At 38.9% G+C, this 18,435-nt stretch overlaps 1 protein-coding gene across 1 annotated transcript in view; it reads left to right on the forward strand.

The window, feature by feature from the left end:
- DGKQ (diacylglycerol kinase theta) overlaps positions 1-18,435 on the forward strand; it is an 88,219-nt gene that overhangs the window by 52,025 nt on the left and 17,759 nt on the right. Inside the window, exons 9-17 of the mRNA XM_036403770.2 lie at positions 1,062-1,285; positions 2,118-2,208; positions 4,366-4,420; positions 5,571-5,632; positions 5,895-6,045; positions 6,855-6,893; positions 8,564-8,679; positions 16,347-16,498; positions 17,858-18,006. Coding sequence (XP_036259663.1) covers positions 1,062-1,285; positions 2,118-2,208; positions 4,366-4,420; positions 5,571-5,632; positions 5,895-6,045; positions 6,855-6,893; positions 8,564-8,679; positions 16,347-16,498; positions 17,858-18,006 — 1,039 coding nt within the window. The remainder of the gene's footprint in view (positions 1-1,061; positions 1,286-2,117; positions 2,209-4,365; positions 4,421-5,570; positions 5,633-5,894; positions 6,046-6,854; positions 6,894-8,563; positions 8,680-16,346; positions 16,499-17,857; positions 18,007-18,435) is intronic.

The following is an 18,435-nucleotide window of genomic DNA, read 5'->3' on the forward strand; positions in this document are numbered from 1 at the left end:
TTGGTTGTGAAAATAATCAATTATTGATCACATACTGGCCCCTCTCTAGCTTTTCCAGTGTTCCATCTGGGATGGAAAAATTACTTTGTAATAAATCAAGTGTGCTGTACTGATCTTTATTCACTGGGCTAGGCAGACACCCCATGCTGTGAGAGATAAATCCCAGAGGTGGAACAGGGTGGTTCACAATAAAATTGTGCATGGTGAGGTCTCAGAGTCGTACAGACTTGGCAAAGAGGTCTGAAGAATGTATTACATCAGAATTTTGACAATATAAAGCTCTAAAGATCATTAGGATTTTTTTATCTTGATACTTTGCTCAAAATCAACTGGAGTTTTGCAAAAGGTTTGTAGTGTTCTGCTTGTCAAAGATCTGTAAGAAAAACTATGTACAGGACTGAAAGCACTTTTATTTAGGAGTGCTACTTGCCTTTCAAGCACATTTTACCAGGCTGGCACTTTCAATACCAGAGAAGAAGAATACAAGTTCTTACAACTGAGCTGTTTTGACTGCAGCATCTGTGCTAGCAGAGGCGCTGCCTGCATGGGCCCGTTATGGGTGTAAAATTTCTGTGTGCATCTTGCAAAGACAGCCCTTCCCTTGTTTCTTCACAGGTGATGTATGGGTTCAGGGCAGTTTTGTGGCTCAGAAGCTCACTAATTTTTGGTGTCCCTTAGTGCAAGAAGACTGTGTAGGCAGAGTTGTGTTCAGTGAAGAGTAATTTACCATTTTCCTTGTGGACTAAATTTTACATGCATGAATGTAGATTTATTTGACCTGGATTTTTACATTTGGTCTTAAAATGACTATTACTTGCCAAAAATGATTGTGTTCAAATACATGGATATCTCAAGCTTTCTTTTTTCATGTTCACTGAAATTTGTTTTCAAAACTTCACTCTTGTTTTGATTTTTTTGCCATTGCTATGTATACACTCCTCTGAAGTTAGAACATGCATTCAATTTTCATTTCATAAATCAGGTATTTATAATATCTATGGCTGTATAGGTATTAATGGTGTCTTTTCAAGTGAATATTAATTCATCTTTCTGTGTTTTAGGAGGCTGCTTTGAGGGCGTACTACATAAATGATGACCAGCAGGAGTATGAGCTTCAGACCTTTACACAGCAGGTGCTGCTCTCTGATGATGTTATCAACAGGAATGATGCTGCAGAGGACAGCAACTTGGGCTCAGTATTCCGAGAATCTGTTCCTGAAGCCTGGATCATCAGAGCCAAACCAAAGGATGAAGAAGTGATCAGAATTTATCCTGCCTGGCTAAAGTGAGTATTTTCCTTCTTGATCACAAGGTTATTCTGCTTGGCTACATTTGTCCTCTGTAGTCTAACCCTGTTTGCTGTAATTATTGAAGCTGCAGAACGCTAACAGAGAGTGCCGTTTCTTTACCTATTTCAGGATTCTTCTGTTCATTTTTCTGAATGGGTAATGTGCATAACGTTCATTTCCATGCCTGGAAACCCTTGGGTTTCTTTACATGTGTGGAACATAGAGTGCAACTTGTGCAGTTCTCTTATCATGTGTTTGGTTAGAAAGATGCAACTTTACATTTACTACATCTGCAAACAAATGATAACATACACATCACTTGAAAAATTATTGGATTTTTTTGAAGAAATGTGATGTGGGAAGAACTACAGTGCAACTTCCCATGTGAGATGAGGAAGAAAAAAATTATATTAAGAAAAAACAGTAAAAAAAACCCAACAGCTATACAATTTACCACTGAGATAGTATGAAATTTAAGCATATTTAGTAGTGGAAATAAAATGGTCTGGACCTACTAATTTCTGAAGACTTGGGGGGATAAAATTTAACCATGTGTTTATTTTGCTGTTGTAACTGCATTGACAAGTTGTATGAAAAACTTGCACCTTATGTTTGTGATTAGGAAGAAGCTAATCTTTAGTGCTACAATTGTAATTAGCAGGTCCTTGAGATGCAAGTGTTTTCTTGTCTGTGGCGTTCATACCACATCTGCCATGAGTCTCAGTGAACAACTATCTTCAACTAATGCAAATATGTTTGAGAAAAAGCTACACTTAGTTTAAAAAGGTACACACGGGATAGATCCTAAAATAGGTTTTCTCTCCTTAGGGTGGGAATGGCATATGTTTCTCTACGAGTAAATAAGGATAGCACTGTGCAGTCTGTGATCAAAGAAGTACTCCCATTACTTGGAAGGCAGGTAAGTGAAGATCTTAATCACATCCATATACCACCTGAGTGACCCTGAAAGTATGTATTTTTCTCTTCAGAAAAATTACAGCCCCTTAATTTGCAGTTATTACAAATGTTGTTAGCACTTGGTAGATGATCTTTTTTGACCGGCGTGCTGATAAAAGCTTAACACAATCTTCAGGGTAGGTAGGCACTGCTGACTCATATTCAACTTGCCACTGACCCAATCTCTGAGATCTCATTCCACTCCCCAGCTCTCATCCCCCAGTTTGTATTTTTAACCAGGAATTACCCCGTCCCAGCTTGAGAATCTGGCAGTAGCTCTTGCTAAAAATTTTGTATGGTTGGTGATTGCCCAGTTCTCTAGCACATCTACATCTCCCCATAAGGCTCCCTTATCTTTGAGGGTGTCCACAGTTCCTCCTAGCTTAGTATCATCAGGAAACTCACAGTGCATTTGATTTCTTCATCCAGACAATTTATAAAAACATTAAGGATCACTGCAGAAATTTTCTTCCTAACTTGGCAAGCAGCATCTCTGTAGCCCCCAAGGGATGCAAGGAAGGACTCAAGGTTGAAATGGCACCCACGTTCTTTACTGTCTGGATTGCTTCCCACATCACTGGAAAATTCTAGATACGTTTTGTATAATCTTGTAGATTATACAAAATAATCTTGTAGATTATTTTGTAGATGCTCTCCTTGAAAGATAATCTCTTTTCAATCTGCCTGTCCTTCTTAGGGTTGATGCCAAAACAGCATGACTTTCAGGAAACATGTTAGTAGACTTTGCTAGAACGCCAAGCCATTGACAGGCCCAACCTCCCCAGTGTGGAGACACAAAGCTGTAGTGTGCACATTTTAGTCAACACCTGGGGCTTGTGAGCACACCAGCAGATCAGCACAGTTCCACTGCTCCAGGGCACAGCACAGTCACAAGAGAGTGACTGCTGCCCTTTGTGGTTATTCACAGGGCACATAAGAGCATGCTTGTGACTAGCTGTCTGCAGTTAGTGATGATCATACCTCTGTCTGGGTGTATGCAGCTGTGTAAAGCATGCAGCTTTTTTTGGCTACAGGATACTTCCAGGATTTGTTGTCAGTCCATTTCCTCAAGTGCTCTGGACTTTTTAACAAAATAGGAGCAACCATGTCCAAAGTTTTGTCTCATCTGAAAAAAGCAACTGACAAACAGTTTAGTTGGAAATTCCACTAGGGAAAGATCTTCACACTTCTGTAGTTGGGCAGCTAGATATATGCTGTAAGAGACTTAATTCTTTGGCTCAGTTGCAATATCTCCAGTAGTGGTAATTTTTAAATGCTCTCGTTTCTCTGTATAAACACGAACATACAGGAAATCTCTTTTTAATATCCAGAATTTGCTTGTGCTCCAAGTTGCTTTCATCAAGTATCAGGCAAAGCACATGTATGGAGTTGAGGCTTTTAACAGCCCCATCTTGCTTTATGTGTCATGTTAATTCATGACACATAAAGCAAGATCATTTGTCTCTTGAGTCTCAAGGCCAAAATTTGAAACCCTTTCTCTGAATGTCCTTCAATGCTGAATGTTGTATGTTCACAGGGTTTCAGTTATTGTTGTAAATGGTAAAGCTCTTGGCTGTGCCAGCTCTTCTGGTCCAGCTGCAAAAGGGACTTGAGTGGTCCCTGGCAATAGCTTGGAAAAGAACTTTTGTTCCATCAGAGCTGGAGTGTCCCAGGAGGTGGGGAATGGTCAAGCCTGCTTTTGCCAAGCTAGCTCCTGGGCAGTCTTCTCCAAGAGCAGGCTCATTCCCAGTCCTGCATGCTTCCTCTGGAAGGACACTCAGGAAATACTCCGGATGAGCTAGCTGTTCATTGCTGAAGCAGGAATGGGATTAACTGTGCTGTACAGGGGTCCCTTCACAATGTGGCTGGGAGAATGCCAATGTTTTTAGGAGCGTGGGAGCATGATGCTATGAATGTGTAAAATAAAGATTATTCCTGTCTTGGAACAAGTTGGTTGGAGGAAGAACATCATGGTTGATTTTAAAAGATTTAATTTTTTTAAAATGCTTAATTTTCTGTGCTGTGTTATACACAGGACAGGATATAACACACAATAATGTAACATCTGGCAAAATTATGTCGGTCAGAAGCTGCATTTACGTGCTCTATCTTTTGGCAGACGGAGTGCCTCCAGAATTTCAAATTGGTGGAAGTGCTTATGGGCAGTAAGCAAGGTAAGTGAAGGAGCACTGGCCAAAGACACATCTGATATCTGTGAGTTTTTCCCCTCATTCTAACAGTCACAGTTCATGTTCTACAATAAAAAACACAAATGAGAATAAACTTCATGGTGATGTTGAAATACTTAATCAGAAGTGATGCTGATTCTTTTCATTCCTGTGTGTCCTGTGGGAATAAGGTTCCCCTTCATTATTACATAAAAACTCATTTGTAGTTTCTGGTGGGTATGGATACTTTTGCTTTGTTTTGAGGAACTATGTTTAATTGACATAATTTTCTTAATTGCAGTTATTTAATAAAGATTAATTCTAAAGTTCAAATTGCTTCTTTCCTCCTGACACAGCCCCTGAAGAAGAGTAAGTTTGAGCCCTAAGACAGTCCAAGAAATATGTTTGTGTGTTAGGAAGAATAGAAATCTGCAGTTCTAGCATTGCTCAAGTGTTTTGTGATCCCGCACGAGCTAGGCTGGTGTTCTCCAAGTTAACATACCTTTGTGCTTCAGTATTTGTAAGGTTGCATGGAGAAATAAAGACCTTGAAGTAGTCTAATGCTCTGACCACAGCTGAATAAATATCTTGGTAGTTCAGATACTGTCTTGATGCTTTGCTTTATTTGCAAGCATTATTGGGAAGTTGTTTCATAAGGCTATTATAGCTTTGTGAATGTCATAACCTTGGTTGGTTTCTGGTGCTCTGTTTTAAAGGAACATTTGCAACCTTACATTCACTAGAAGTTGTTAGAATTGTTTTAATTGTTGATTAAAACAATTGTTTTAATGTTTTGATAAAACACAGAAGTTGGGTTTTGTTGTACTTGTTAGGAAATAGTTTGAAAGTCTTATGTCAAACTGTTAGATTATTACCAAAGTACTGCTTGTCTTTTGAGGGGTTCAGGCTATTTCTGCCCTTTTTTAAAGGAGGGTGGTATTTAAGAACTCTGGAAAAAGTCAAATTGTTCCAAGCACCTATGTGTTTTTATTGCTGGATAAGATGCAGCTCATGTCTGCGTGGTCCTTTATGAGAAAATTAGTTGTCTGCAGAGCTGTACTTTTCCCCTAATTTTTCTTCTTTTTGTTTTTGTGTAATTGAGCCTGATAATAATTTCCATGCTTTCTAACATGATGAATGTTCTTGCCCTCTTCAGTTCAGCGCATGGTCTTGGACAACCAGGAACCAATTCTTAACAGACTCAAGGACATAAGAAAGGTAAATCTGAAAAAGAAACATGATTTTTTTTTGGTTTTAGCAAGTATGGAGTCCCCTTTCTTACAGAAAAAGTGAGTCATTGGTTACCCCCTAAGCAGGCTCAAGGGTAGAGAAGCTAAGTGCTTGAACTGAAGTTTGTTTCTGTTTCTGATATTCTCTAGGCATAGAGGACATGATTGCTAAGTGCAGAACTATTTTGGATTTTGCCTCACAGTATCTTTTTGCCAAATGTCATATCATTTATTTTCCTTTATTTTGGTAGACTTCAATACGTCAGATGAATCAAACAAGATTTTACATTGTGGAAAACAGTAAATCCATTGTACAAGTAAATTTATTTGTTAGTGGCCTTCCACCTCAGCTTTCCCCTGAAGAATACACGAATATTCTCAAGGAAGAATTAGCTATCAAAAGTAAGTAAACAGAACAAACTTCAATAACATCAATATAATTCTAACCCCTTCTGGCCTGATGAAAAAAACTCATTCTGCCTTTTACTCTCACATGGGCTTTTTTAATAATTTTAACATGCGCACATTTGTAGGAGAGATGTGACAGCTTATTATTTACGGAATAATAATTACGTTACTCTAGTTATAAGTGACTACGCCTTTTCTTTTTTCTTGTTGTTAGGTTTATATGAAAAGGCATCACTTTTTAGAAGAATTACACATACCTTAAACTGTGTAGAAAATATCTCTTGCCGTTTTTAACCTCTGACAGTTTTTGTCTGGGCTGTTCTCCATGTTAGTCATTAGCTCTGTGCCCCATCATGGAAAAAGATGTATGAGCAGTGTGTGCACCTACATATGGACAAACACTCAGGGAAAAGAATTTATTTTTCTTTTTCAAGGAAGTGCAATTGAATTTTCATAATAATACTCCTTAAACCAATACTTTCTATAAACAGTGTCAGGAATGTGTCATACTTTTTTGTTGCAGGAAACAAAGCATTTTTCCCAATTTGCTTTTATGTCACTTCAAGAGGAATTAAACTTGAAATGCCAGAAAGAATTCTTAGTCACCTTTTATGAAAATCAGTTTAGCTGTTCTTACTTGCAAAGTAAACATGAGAGGAAAAGTGTTAGCTGGAGGTTCTCCCTGTATTTGTATAACTTTTAATATTTATTTATATTATATTTATGTAACTTTTAAAAATACTTTAAATATTTACTCTAAATGTACCCAAGGTTTTATGTGTTTATATTTTTACCCTTTGCAGCAAATGTAGTATCTGTGAGTCATGTTTATCAAGCACAAGGTAAGCATTAAAATTTTTGGTCTTGCAAACAATGTCTATGTTCAAAACTGCAGTCTAATACTAGCGGCTGGAAGCTCAGAGTATGTTAATCTTACTGCATAAGCAAAAAGCCCTTCAGGTAAAATGCAACACATTGTATTTATGAAGAGCAGTGGATTAGTGTTACCTTATTAAAAAAAAAGTTGAAAGGTTGGCTGCATGCCTTGTGTACCAGAAGGCAGTAATATTCCATCATAAAAATTAGTTTTGAAGTTGCACTTCAACTGAATAATCTAAAACAACAGAACTGTTAAAAAGAGTTCAAGTGAAGGATTTTTAGTCTCTTTGACTTTGAGAATACTAAAATTTGGTGCTGCTTTTGGACTCACTGGGACTGCTTCATAGTCGCTGTTTCCTAGCAGTGTTAAGAGCTAGAGTTCAATAGCGGAAAGTTGAAGAAAATAAATGCATTCATCCTTTGAGCTGTTTCTTTGCTTTTGGCGTATGAATTTTATTTCAGCAAGATCGGAGAAGCCATGAGGCTTCTGACAGCTGGAGCAGTGGTGGCTCTGGGCAGCTTTAGTGCAGTGGTCAGGTGGAGATCGGCATTTGGTAAAAATTTAAAGTGTGGAATTTTTTTTTCTCCATGCTTAGGTGTCTATAGTTGAGATGTTTCACATCCTTTGGGAGGCTTATCTTCCACCTGTCTGCTAAATGGGTCTTTCTATAGCATGCTTTTGAAGACTGATGTGTGCTTCCTTTGGATTATTTGCTGTCTCCACATGACTAATTGATACTGATTGATTTTGATCTTTGCATAGGAAAAGCTGTAAAGCTTTCAGATGTACTTTCTCCTTTCCATATTTGTCAGTGGCCAATACTTGGTTTTGTGATACTCGTCCCGTGTCACAGCATCACAATACCAAATTTACATGCATGTGCTTTTTAGATGTTTCTGCTTGTATGTGATTTTTATTGCCACTTTCTTCTTATGAATGTATTTTTGTGGTTCTCATAACTTCCTAACTCTCCCATTTTGTCACAGCCAGGTTATGTTGCCAGCCTACATCTCATGTACTGTCCATTTTGCATTTTTGTCTTATCCTGCCCTGTTTTCCCCCTCACCAAATATCTTACTTTACACTAACTTGTCAATATTAATTTTGTCTTTTCTCTTTTGTCTTCCCTTGCCCAGCTTCTCCATTCAGAACCTAAGCAAACATAAAGATCTAAACTTGATTATCAGCCCAAATATTTGCTTGCAGTAATTCTTACTGAGATATTGTTAATGAACAGAACTACTGGATTTTTAATAATTGGATACCAAATGAAACCTGATACCTCTGTCACTTGTACACGATGAGAACAGAATGTTAATAATGATGAAGAGTATTCAAATAGGCCCTACCCCTGAAGCTCAAAGGAAATCTTTAAATATGCATTAGTTCTGTGCTGCAGTTCTTGTCTTAAAGTTGCTTTGCTTTTACAAAAATCTGAGGGTAGGAAGGAAGGTTTGAAAACATAATAACACAATTCAGCTGATAACAAACGACTACAGAATAAGTTTTGCTGAATAATGGCCTCAGTAAACTGAGTAAACTTTTGCTGTAATATGAGTCTTATTTTCTAATAATAATAATAGAAAATATTAAAAGTATTTCTTTAAAAGTATTTCTGATGCCTCTTTACAGGTGCTGTTGTACTCCAAATTTCATGTTTTTCTGAAGCTGAAAGAATATATATGCTAGTTAAAGATACTGTTGTCAATGACAAGCCTCTGAATGCTGTGGTGATTCCTGCAGTTATGGTAAGAGACAGGTTTGAATTTAAAAAATGTCTTTAAAAGAAAAAAACTACTGCCTTAAAACTCTTTCTGCTAGAACTAAATGAAAATATGTTTTATTCAAATAGGCCTATAAGTAGTGTGAAAAAAAAACAACCAACTTCAGAGCCTGTACTTCATGTATATGATAAATTCAGTGAGTTAAGTAATTTGTCCTGTTATTGTTCAACTGTCAATCTACAACTGCCTAACTGTACAACTATAAAGAAGAGGAAAACAAATTTTCTTTCTCTTTGTTTCTTTCAGTGATCAAAATGTTAAATGGGGTTTCAGTTTCAGCTGGTATGTCTTAAAATGCTTACAGACTTTGGTATGGGAGCTAAATGTGTTTCCTCATTAACTGTGAGGTAAAACACTTCTGCTTATTTTCACAGTGATATTATCTTCATTTCCCCCATTCTGTAGCAGAGGCAGTTTGACCTTGTTTACCCCTTGAGGATCTCAGAAGAACATAGTCTTCTGAAAGACTTAGTGCAAGAGTCCTTTCAGAAATTCAGGCCTGATTCTGATTTATTCTTGTTGTTACTAATCACTTTCATGTGAATCAGTTTGTTTAATAATAGGTTTCATGTTAATAAAGTGAGTCAATGTGAGAAGAGGAAAATATTAACTGAGTGAAGTGATATTTTTAATCAGGATTATGTAGGTTCTGTCCAAAAAAGAGTGTTGCCGTAGTTACACAACACCTCAGCAGAAAGTATCTTGCAATTACTATCTTTTTGGAACTGCATTATGGCAAGCAAAGTGTGAGTCCTGGTTTGACTTCTTGGAACATCACAGAAGGCCAAAAAAATTACATTTTTAGTGGGAATTATGAAATAGCTTTATATAGGAGGATATCAAATTCAATGGCCATAGTTGTTTATTCGCGTACCTGCTTTCACTGTTTAGAAATGAGTCCTACACTGGTCAAGACTTTCTGAAGGTAAAATTATATGGTTTTTATATGGGTAGATACTAGTGGTAGTGCTCACATGCAACTGGCAAAATCAAAAGTTTCACCCCCTCCTAAAAAACTGAGAGCCTTGTTCTTATGTGTGTATAGGAATTACATTTTGTGAAGTTCTTAGAAATCAAGGCCCCCTTGTCCAGACTAGGTTTCAGAGTGCCTATTGTGAGAAACAGAAAGCAGGATGTATTTTTGGATAGCTGTTTTAGGTGTATTTTAGGCAAATCCATTATGAGCCTATAATTGTTGTCTGCGGTGTGAAGTTGAACATACTCCACTCTGTTGATTACATATGTCTGGTTTTCTGACACTGAATATGTTTGAAGAGAACTTCTTGATGCCAGGAGAATGTGGACATTGCTATCTCTTATCTGATGCAAGATATTTTTTAGAAACTCCAGTTCAGGGGACAGCTAGTGATTAATTTCTAATACATAAGCAGGAGAGAGGGGCTGTACACCAGCACAAACATTGTGTTTCCATTTCAACATGTGTTGTTTATATTTGGTCATCTCACTGCAAGGAGCCAAGAGTTAATTTAAATGATATTTCAAGTGTAGTTTTTTGTATGATTGTCCACCCAGGCTTATGCCATTTACTAGTTACCCAGGGCAGACTAATGGCTGATCACCATCTTTACTTTGGGTAGCAGTTGAACTAGATGATCTCCCATAGTACTTTCCAACCCAGACTATCCTTTTAGCCTATGATGATAATAGTCTTTGTTTATATGTGTGTTGATTTAAACACAGTACCAGGAAATACACAGGAACTGACACAATACTAAATTTACACTATGTTTGACATTTCTTTTGTGAGTGAAATACAAAGAAGTTGGGAATGAAGGGCTAATAATTTTTCCAAATTGCCAGTTAAATTAAAGAAAAACCCAACCAACAAAAAAACAACAAACCAAAATATCCCTTCTTAAAATTTGGTAAAAGCACAGAAGTATTGGTGGTTAGCAGATTGCTAGTCTTATTTTTCTGAGGTGAGATTTGCTTACTCAGTGTTAGACATAAGGAGGAGGCATGGTTCAAGTCTAGCGTGCTCAGGTCTACCCAAGGCAATTCACTCTCTGATTTCCATTACTGAGAAGTCTGACCGTGGAATCAGTTTGCATAAGCTGCTTATTAGAAAGTCAAACAGTTAGTGTTGTCAGATGTGTTGATCTGTTCTACTGTTTCAGGCCTTTAGGAATTTAATCACTTTTTCATTTCACAGTATTCAAATAAATGAAAATACTCTCTCCACTGGAGTGTGAAAAAAAAATGCAGTATATTATAAACCTGTTTAGCTGCTGTGTGTAAGGAACTTTGGGGACAGTTTGGTTTCACTCTTTGGTATCAATTCAAGGTGAAAGACATTGCAGGACTAAATCTTTCAATTCAAAACTAATTTAACAGAACTTCTTTTGCAGCACAGGCAAGCAAGGAAGTCAGCAGACAGTTGTTTAAAGCCAAAATCACCACAGTTTTTTTTGGCTTTATCAGGAATGCCTTTTACTAGTGGAGTGCCCTCTGATATACTGCATTTATATTTGTTAAGAGTAGCAGGAAAATGAGTAGAAGGTTCTCAAATAGATGAAACTTTCCATTTCATTCATTCTACTAAATCCTCACACAAATATTTACATCTTAAAAGCATCGTAGTTAAATGAGCATTTTAGCCAAAACATGAGTGGCTGCTTTTCACCCTTCTGAAAGGGTTGTTAACTTTTTCACCCTTTGCTGGAAGGGTTTTCAAGGATTGGAATGGAGTGCCCCGGGAAGCAGTGGGGTCACCAATCCCTGGAGGTGTTCAAGAAGTGACTGGACATGGCACTTAGTGCTGTGGTCTAGTCAACAAGTGGTATTCAGTCAAAGGTTTGAATTAATGATGTCTTTTTCCAACCTTTATGATTCTGTGATTCTTCCATTTCTGCAATATGCCAAAAAATAAAGAAAAGCTTATGGGTTGACCCAGCTGCTGCTCCAGTAGTGTTGTGACACCTTGCACATAATTTCTCATCAGATAGTGGGTCCTTTCTGGCCAGGGTGGAGAAAATTTGTGCTTGAGGCATTGTGAGTCCTTGCACATGGAAGATGCTGCTGGCAGGCATTTGCAAATGTTGAGTTCTACTTGTCAGAGATATCTGCAGTTCCTGGAGTCAGCCCACCGCCCAGGAAGATGTGCTGTGGTTGTCACACTGGTAGGGCTGGTGACACAGAACGCCTTGTTCTGCTTTGTTGTGAGATGGGATTACACAGTACAGTCAATGGAAAGGGGATTAGCATGGATAATAAACATCTTGCTCAGTTTAATGCCATGTTGTGCTACTCCTGACAAATTAAGCAATTCACAGTGATTGTCAGAGTGTCTAAGTCATGCAGCCTCCTTCAGCTGTCTGTAAGAAAGGAGCAATAAATTCCTTCCTGAATGCCAGCCAACACAAAACCCTTCTGCAGATTTCACTCCTCAAGCACAGTACTGAAGCCAGGGCTAAAGGGGGAAGGGAGTCCTCGGGCTGTGAGTCACATACTCTCTTCTGCCCAGTAACAAACTCACTCCTCTGTCCCCACTGGGGCTTTATTAAAGAACTTTTAAAAATTTAGCAGCATTAGAGTGCTACCCTTGTGGCTGTCTGTAATTGTAACAAAGAGTGTGCTCTTGAGAAGGCACAGCACCCTGCACTACTGTACAAACTGTTAAGACTTTTTAATTCTTACCAAAAATAATTTTCTTAAAAGCTGGTCATTATCTGGGATTTAGCAGTGTTTCTTACTCCTTTAAGCTTAATGAAGAGTTGTGATGGGAAGCAAGTTCACTGTAAGGACAAGCACTTTCTTGAAATCTTCTTTTTATTCTGGATAACTGCATCTAAATGGGTTTAGTTAGGAATTCACATTGGAAGTTACCTTAACAAAGGTGGGTTTGTAGTAGGACTATTCACTTTACACTACGTACAGATTTTTTATTAGCTCCAGGCATTCTCTGTAGCTGCTTGTGAATCTTAGTAGCATTCGGGGTGTATATTTAACTGGTTTGGGGGGTTTTAGGTATAGTATTGACACTTGATAAGAAATATAGTTGGCAATTTACAGTAAATACATATTTACAAGAATTTATGTTACTTGGGTAAGATCTTAGACAATTTTACAAAATACAGCTCTGCTTTTGAACGCCTTAGAGTGTACCATGTTTCAGAAATAGTTGTGATTCCCTTATGTTGCCTTTGAATTATTTCAGTTACTTGGTTTAAAACCCAGTGCATTAGAACGTGCCTCTAAAAGCAAGTAATATAAAACATGTGTTCAGCATGTCACTTCTAAATGTCCCAAACCAGTAATTTTAGAAACTGATTTCCTGAAGAAGAGAAGAAAATCAAATGTTCTTACATTCAAGTAAGGTATTTGTTAGACTCCAGAGCTGGGCTGGTTTCTTTGCTCTTCTTTGAAAAAGTTTTTGTCACTTCGAGCTGCAGAACTTCGTGTTTTTTTCTTTTTATTTACACTGCTAGCCCTCTTTTTTTACACCCCACAAGTTTCCAGGCATTATACCAAGCCTGAGATTTCAGGTTGCTAGTTTTGTTCAGAAAGTTGAAATGGCTGGAGATAAATTTATGTACTTAAAAAGCTCTGAAGAGGAAGAAATGGGAAGTGGACAGGAGAGAGGGTAGGGCAGAGTAAAAGCTGGACAAGGAGTGCTGGAAGGGAACAATGTGCTCTGTTACCCCATGGGAGATGCTGTTTCCTTTCAGAGCTGCTCTGCCTTCTGTTACTCATGGGATTTAACGCCATGCAGCACTACAGGCCGGGCAGAGTGGCTGGAAAGCATCCCAGCACAAAAGGGGATGCTGGGGATGCTGGTCAACATCTGTCTGAACATGAGTCAGGAGTGTGCCCAGGTGGCCTTCTTGGCATCCTGGCCTGTATCAGCAATAGTGTTGCCAGCAGGACCAGGGCAGTGATTGTCCCCCTGTACCCAGCACTGGTGAGGCCACACCTTGTGTGCTGTGTCCAGTTCTGGGCCCCTCACTTCAAAAAGGACATTGATGTGCTGGGGTGTGTCCAGAGAAGGGAACAAGGCTCATGAAAGGACCAGAAAACATGTCTTATGAGAACTAGCTGAAGGAGCTGGGGTTGTTTAGTGTCCAGAAGAGGAGGCTCAGGGCTGACCCCACTGCTTTCTAAAACTCCCTGAAGGGAGGGTGCAGTGAGGTGGGGGTCAGTCTCTCCTGCTAGGCCTGCAGTGAGAGGACAAGAGGAAATGGCCTCCATCTGAGATACAGGAGATTCAGATTAGATATTAGGGGGAAAAAAATATCACTATCAGTGTGGTAAGGCATTGGAATAGGTTGCCCAGGAAAGTCACCATTCTTGCAGGTGTTTAAGAGGCATTTGGATCCGATGGTGATGTGGTTGAGTGGTTTACGTGTTACAATGGCAGTGCTGGGTGGGTGGTTGGACTTCATGATCCTAAAGTTGTCTTCCAAGCTTGATGATTCTGTGATTATCAAAAGGCTATTCTAAGTGGGATATGGCAGATGATGGTGCAGGAACTGACAGAGTAACAAGATGGCGTTTGCTTCTGAAAACACCAGATCTCTGCTTACTCTTCCATTAATTCTTGAATGGCTCAAGGAGACGAAATCCACTTGTCTCTTTGGGATGCGTGGATCTTTGAGCTGTTGACTTAATACCTTTTGTGACAGTGGCACATTATGTTCCATAGACTTCCTTTGCTGCCTACAAATATCCTTTTCATGTGCTTAACAGAAATGAATATATTACCCTTGTTATGTGTTGGGCATGCTTTGAGTAATTGTTTCCCCCTTTCCAATAAGGCCTGAATGTAGAGGCCAAAGGTGTTTTGACTTCAGTTGTCAGTCTAGCATGAAGGTGGTTCCTTTGGAGAGAGCTGTGTGTACAGCTTTCAGCCTCTTTATTATCAACCTACTTCTTTTGTCTGCAGTGGAACCTTTCCAGTAAAATAAAGCATGAGGTTCTTTTTGCTATTTGTCCCCCAAAACAGCCCTTGTTTGGCTCATTTGTTTTTCAAGATAAATTTTCAAACTGAATGTCTTGTAGAATCTGAAGGATGAGTAAAGAAGGGATCAGTGTGTGCCTGCTTCACCAGCTTTTATACCTTAGTATAAAGTGCTTTTATACCTGCTTAGTGTTCCTCTTCTCAATGTGTTTTCTCTTTATCAAGAGATGAGTCACACTGGATGGCAGAGCACGTTTCTCATGCAGTGTTAGAGGAGGAGGATTTTTATATGTTTGTCAGCATCTTGACACATCTGGCAGGGTGTGACTTGCAGAGGATTAGCACCCAGCTCTTCTAAGAACAGAAAATTAGAAGAAATCTCCCAAGTACTGTGAAGACCCAAACAATCATTTGTTTGTAAAGTGCCTAAATCAGGTCACAGGTGTGGGGTGTCTCAATGTCGGACTCCATTTTTCATCCCCACAAATATAACTCATAAATTTGACCCGATTTCTCTGTTGTTCGCCTCAGATCATGGTCTCTGGTGGTTGCTCACAGGCAGCAGCTGAAAGGCTTTCTGGGTGCCGCCTCCTCCCGTCTGTAGCTGTTGGTATCTCTCCACATGCTTGCACGCTGCAGTCATGCTGCTGCCTCACCGACCCCTGAATCATTCTTGTCTAAATTGACTTATATTTAGCACTGTTGTTCTGTTCCCTGAATCCATCCGGTCAGCTGCATGACAAATTGCTGTTCCCTGAATGCTGTCCAGTTTGTAAATAACAATTACCACAACTTAGGGACCATGGCAAACATTTCTGTTTAGAGGTGCAGTTGTTGAAATGTCCAGTGGACTTTTCTGTCATGTACCTGCACCCCAGCTTTGTGTCAGGATGGATGAAAGGTGTGCTGGTGATTTCTAATCTTTCTAGAACTAGTTAGAAATAATTTTACAGAACTATTTATGGGCGGACAGGCTGAGTGAGCACTAGTCCCAAGGTGCATCTGTTGGCTGGAAATTTTGACCTCCAGTGAGGCTGCTCCTATGCAGTCCATGGAGTGCCCCAGGAAATCACACTTCTACCATGTCCAGTGGCTTCCTTTGCAGTTTCTGGAGGCTTTGATGGTCCCTTCAGCAGCAGCTTCAGTAAGTCATAAGATACTGGCACCCCTGAGTAAATCCTCATGATGGAAAAGCTTAGCTTACATATTTTTAAAAGAAGCTTTCAGCTTCTAATTTCATAGGCAGAAGTACACCACCGTCTGCCCCAAACATCTTAATTTTTAAATGCTTTGTCCTTGTAAATTGACATGCATTCTAAGTCAATCACAAAACTAAAGAAAGATTTTTCAGTTGGTTTGAGGAGAAGTTCTTGCTTTTCAGGGAAACTGTTTTAATTGTACAGAACTCTTATCGCTCACACTGTTCTTTGGCCAGGCTGTTTACTGAAAATGCGTAGGAAGGGCTACTTAAAATGCCTTTGTTTCTCATGTTGGGCTCAAATGTGTACTTGGAATTGGTTAAGGAGCCTTCAATTCCTAGGGAAGTAAGATCAGCAGCTAACCTGTCCATTGGCTGGACCTTGAATCTTTTTATTTATAGAATCTGGATTTTTTAGTCGGCATCAAGGAAGCATCAGGTAGTATTTCTGAGATGCAGTATAATTTTCCTGCCTTTTCATGGCATTGACTTACCCTTTTTCTTGTCTTCTTTCAGGCTTCCAAGATACCACAGAATTGTTGCCCACTTCTTGTATTTGTGAATCCAAAAAGTGGTGGTCTAAAAGGCCGGGATCTGCTGTACAGTTTTAGAAAGTTGTTGAACCCCCATCAAGTCTTTGAACTAACCAATGGGGGCCCACTGCCTGGGTAAGTCATCCTGGGGTTTTTTTGTTTGTTTTTTTTTTTTTTTAATTTACATTGTTCTGTTATTTTTTAAAAGGGTAGACACTTATTTTGAAGATCTAAATTTCTTCTGTTCTGTGCCTGAAGATCAGGGCAGTGGATCATTTCCTTCTGACTGCTCTTACTGTGAGAACATATTTAAACTTTAGGATTATCTAAAGAAAAGAGAATAGAGTAGTTCCTGATGTATATGCTTCTGTCAAATCTAGCACAGTCTGACCCTGGGAAAGTCACATGCACTTTACAGTAGCACATATTTAATAATTATTGAAAATAAATAGATTTTATAAATGAATGGAGATGGAAAGAGAAATGTAACATTTCCTGATGAGGGTGGATTTTTGCTTTTATTTCTTCTGATGTTTCATGGGAACTACCAGGAATGTATAATAAAATTTTCTATTTTGACTCTTGAAACTTGGCCGCAGTTGCAGAATTAACAGGGTTTGCCTGATCACAGCTGCAACATTTCTACAAGGAACAGAACATAATGTGCTTGTAGGAAGACAGGAACTGATGACTTGATTTAATGAACCCCACTTTGTTACAGCTTCATAAAACTGAAAGCTGTAGCCTATTCCTCATTCCTTCACTACTACTTAACAAAGAACTTGTCATGACAAGATCTTCAAAACAAAAGCTTTGTGGGAAAAATGCAGCTTATGTAGGAGACAAGATAAACAAGATACACAAACTAATTTTTCTGTCAGAGCTGTATAATTCTGTTTTCTTTTTAATGCACTTTAAGCAACTTCAGTAACCAGTTCCTTTTGTTTTGGCTTTGGAATCTTTCTGTAGCTTTATGGCAAAATGCTCCCACTTGTTCATTGCTTCTTGTGCAATGGGAAATAACAATTATTTTCCATGATATGTTGCTATGTAGGATGAAAAGCCACAAAAGGTAAGCATCACCAGGAAAACAGTACTATTAAGAAGAAAATGTACTGTGATACCTATGACTAAGTACAAAAACACCACCCATAATCAACATCTCCTCTAGGATTTAGAGAGTTACAGATGTTCACATTGAAATTACAACTAGTTAGGTCTCTGTGCCCTTGAAAAAGGAAGTGATTAACCATTTAGTTCTGTCTGTGAAGAATTTTAGAGGAATATGGTTTTTCACTCCTTTTAAAATCGTCTTTATCTACAACTTCATATTTTTCTATTAATTTTGCTGAATTTGATCCAGAATCTGATGGTAAAGGGGCATGAACAGAAATCAAATAATACTGTGTTATTTTAAATAGCATATTGGGACTTTGCATTTCCTATATTCCATTGTAACTTTTCTTTTCCCCTGTGCTTCGTTTCACGATGGAGGTTTCACACGTTCTCCAAAGTGCCCTCCTTCCGAGTGCTGGTGTGCGGAGGGGATGGCACCGTTGGCTGGGTCCTTGGTGCCCTCGAGGAGATCAGGCACAAGCTGGTGTGCTCAGAGCCCTCAGTTGCCATCTTACCTTTAGGAACAGGTGAGAATCACAGCAAGAACAGAAGCTGAGCACAGAAGCCCTCTGGAAGGTTTTATCTTTATCAGTCCAACACAGGACTCGGTTTTGCATCTGAGATGCCACAAGATTGAGTTCAGGCTGGTGCTGGAAAGTAAACCACAGTATCAGCTTTTCAAGGAAATGACAGTCATGCTTTTATTCTGACAGTCAGAAAAACAGCATCAGGAGAAACAAGCAGCAGGAGTGTTGATATGTGTGTGGGTGAGTGGGCAGGAGTTGGGAGGGCAAATATCCTCCTCCTGACAAACACAGGTGCATCAGCCGTTGCTGTAGACAGCAAACTTACTTGCTTCCTAGCGTCTCAACTCCACAACAGGTTTTTTTTCTACCACTTTTTGTGAAAATGCTCCAGTGTGTCTGTATGCAGTGGTAAGCACATGTGCAGACACA

Source organism: Molothrus ater, chromosome Z (assembly GCF_012460135.2).
Source record: "Molothrus ater isolate BHLD 08-10-18 breed brown headed cowbird chromosome Z, BPBGC_Mater_1.1, whole genome shotgun sequence".
Taxonomy (NCBI): domain Eukaryota; kingdom Metazoa; phylum Chordata; class Aves; order Passeriformes; family Icteridae; genus Molothrus; species Molothrus ater.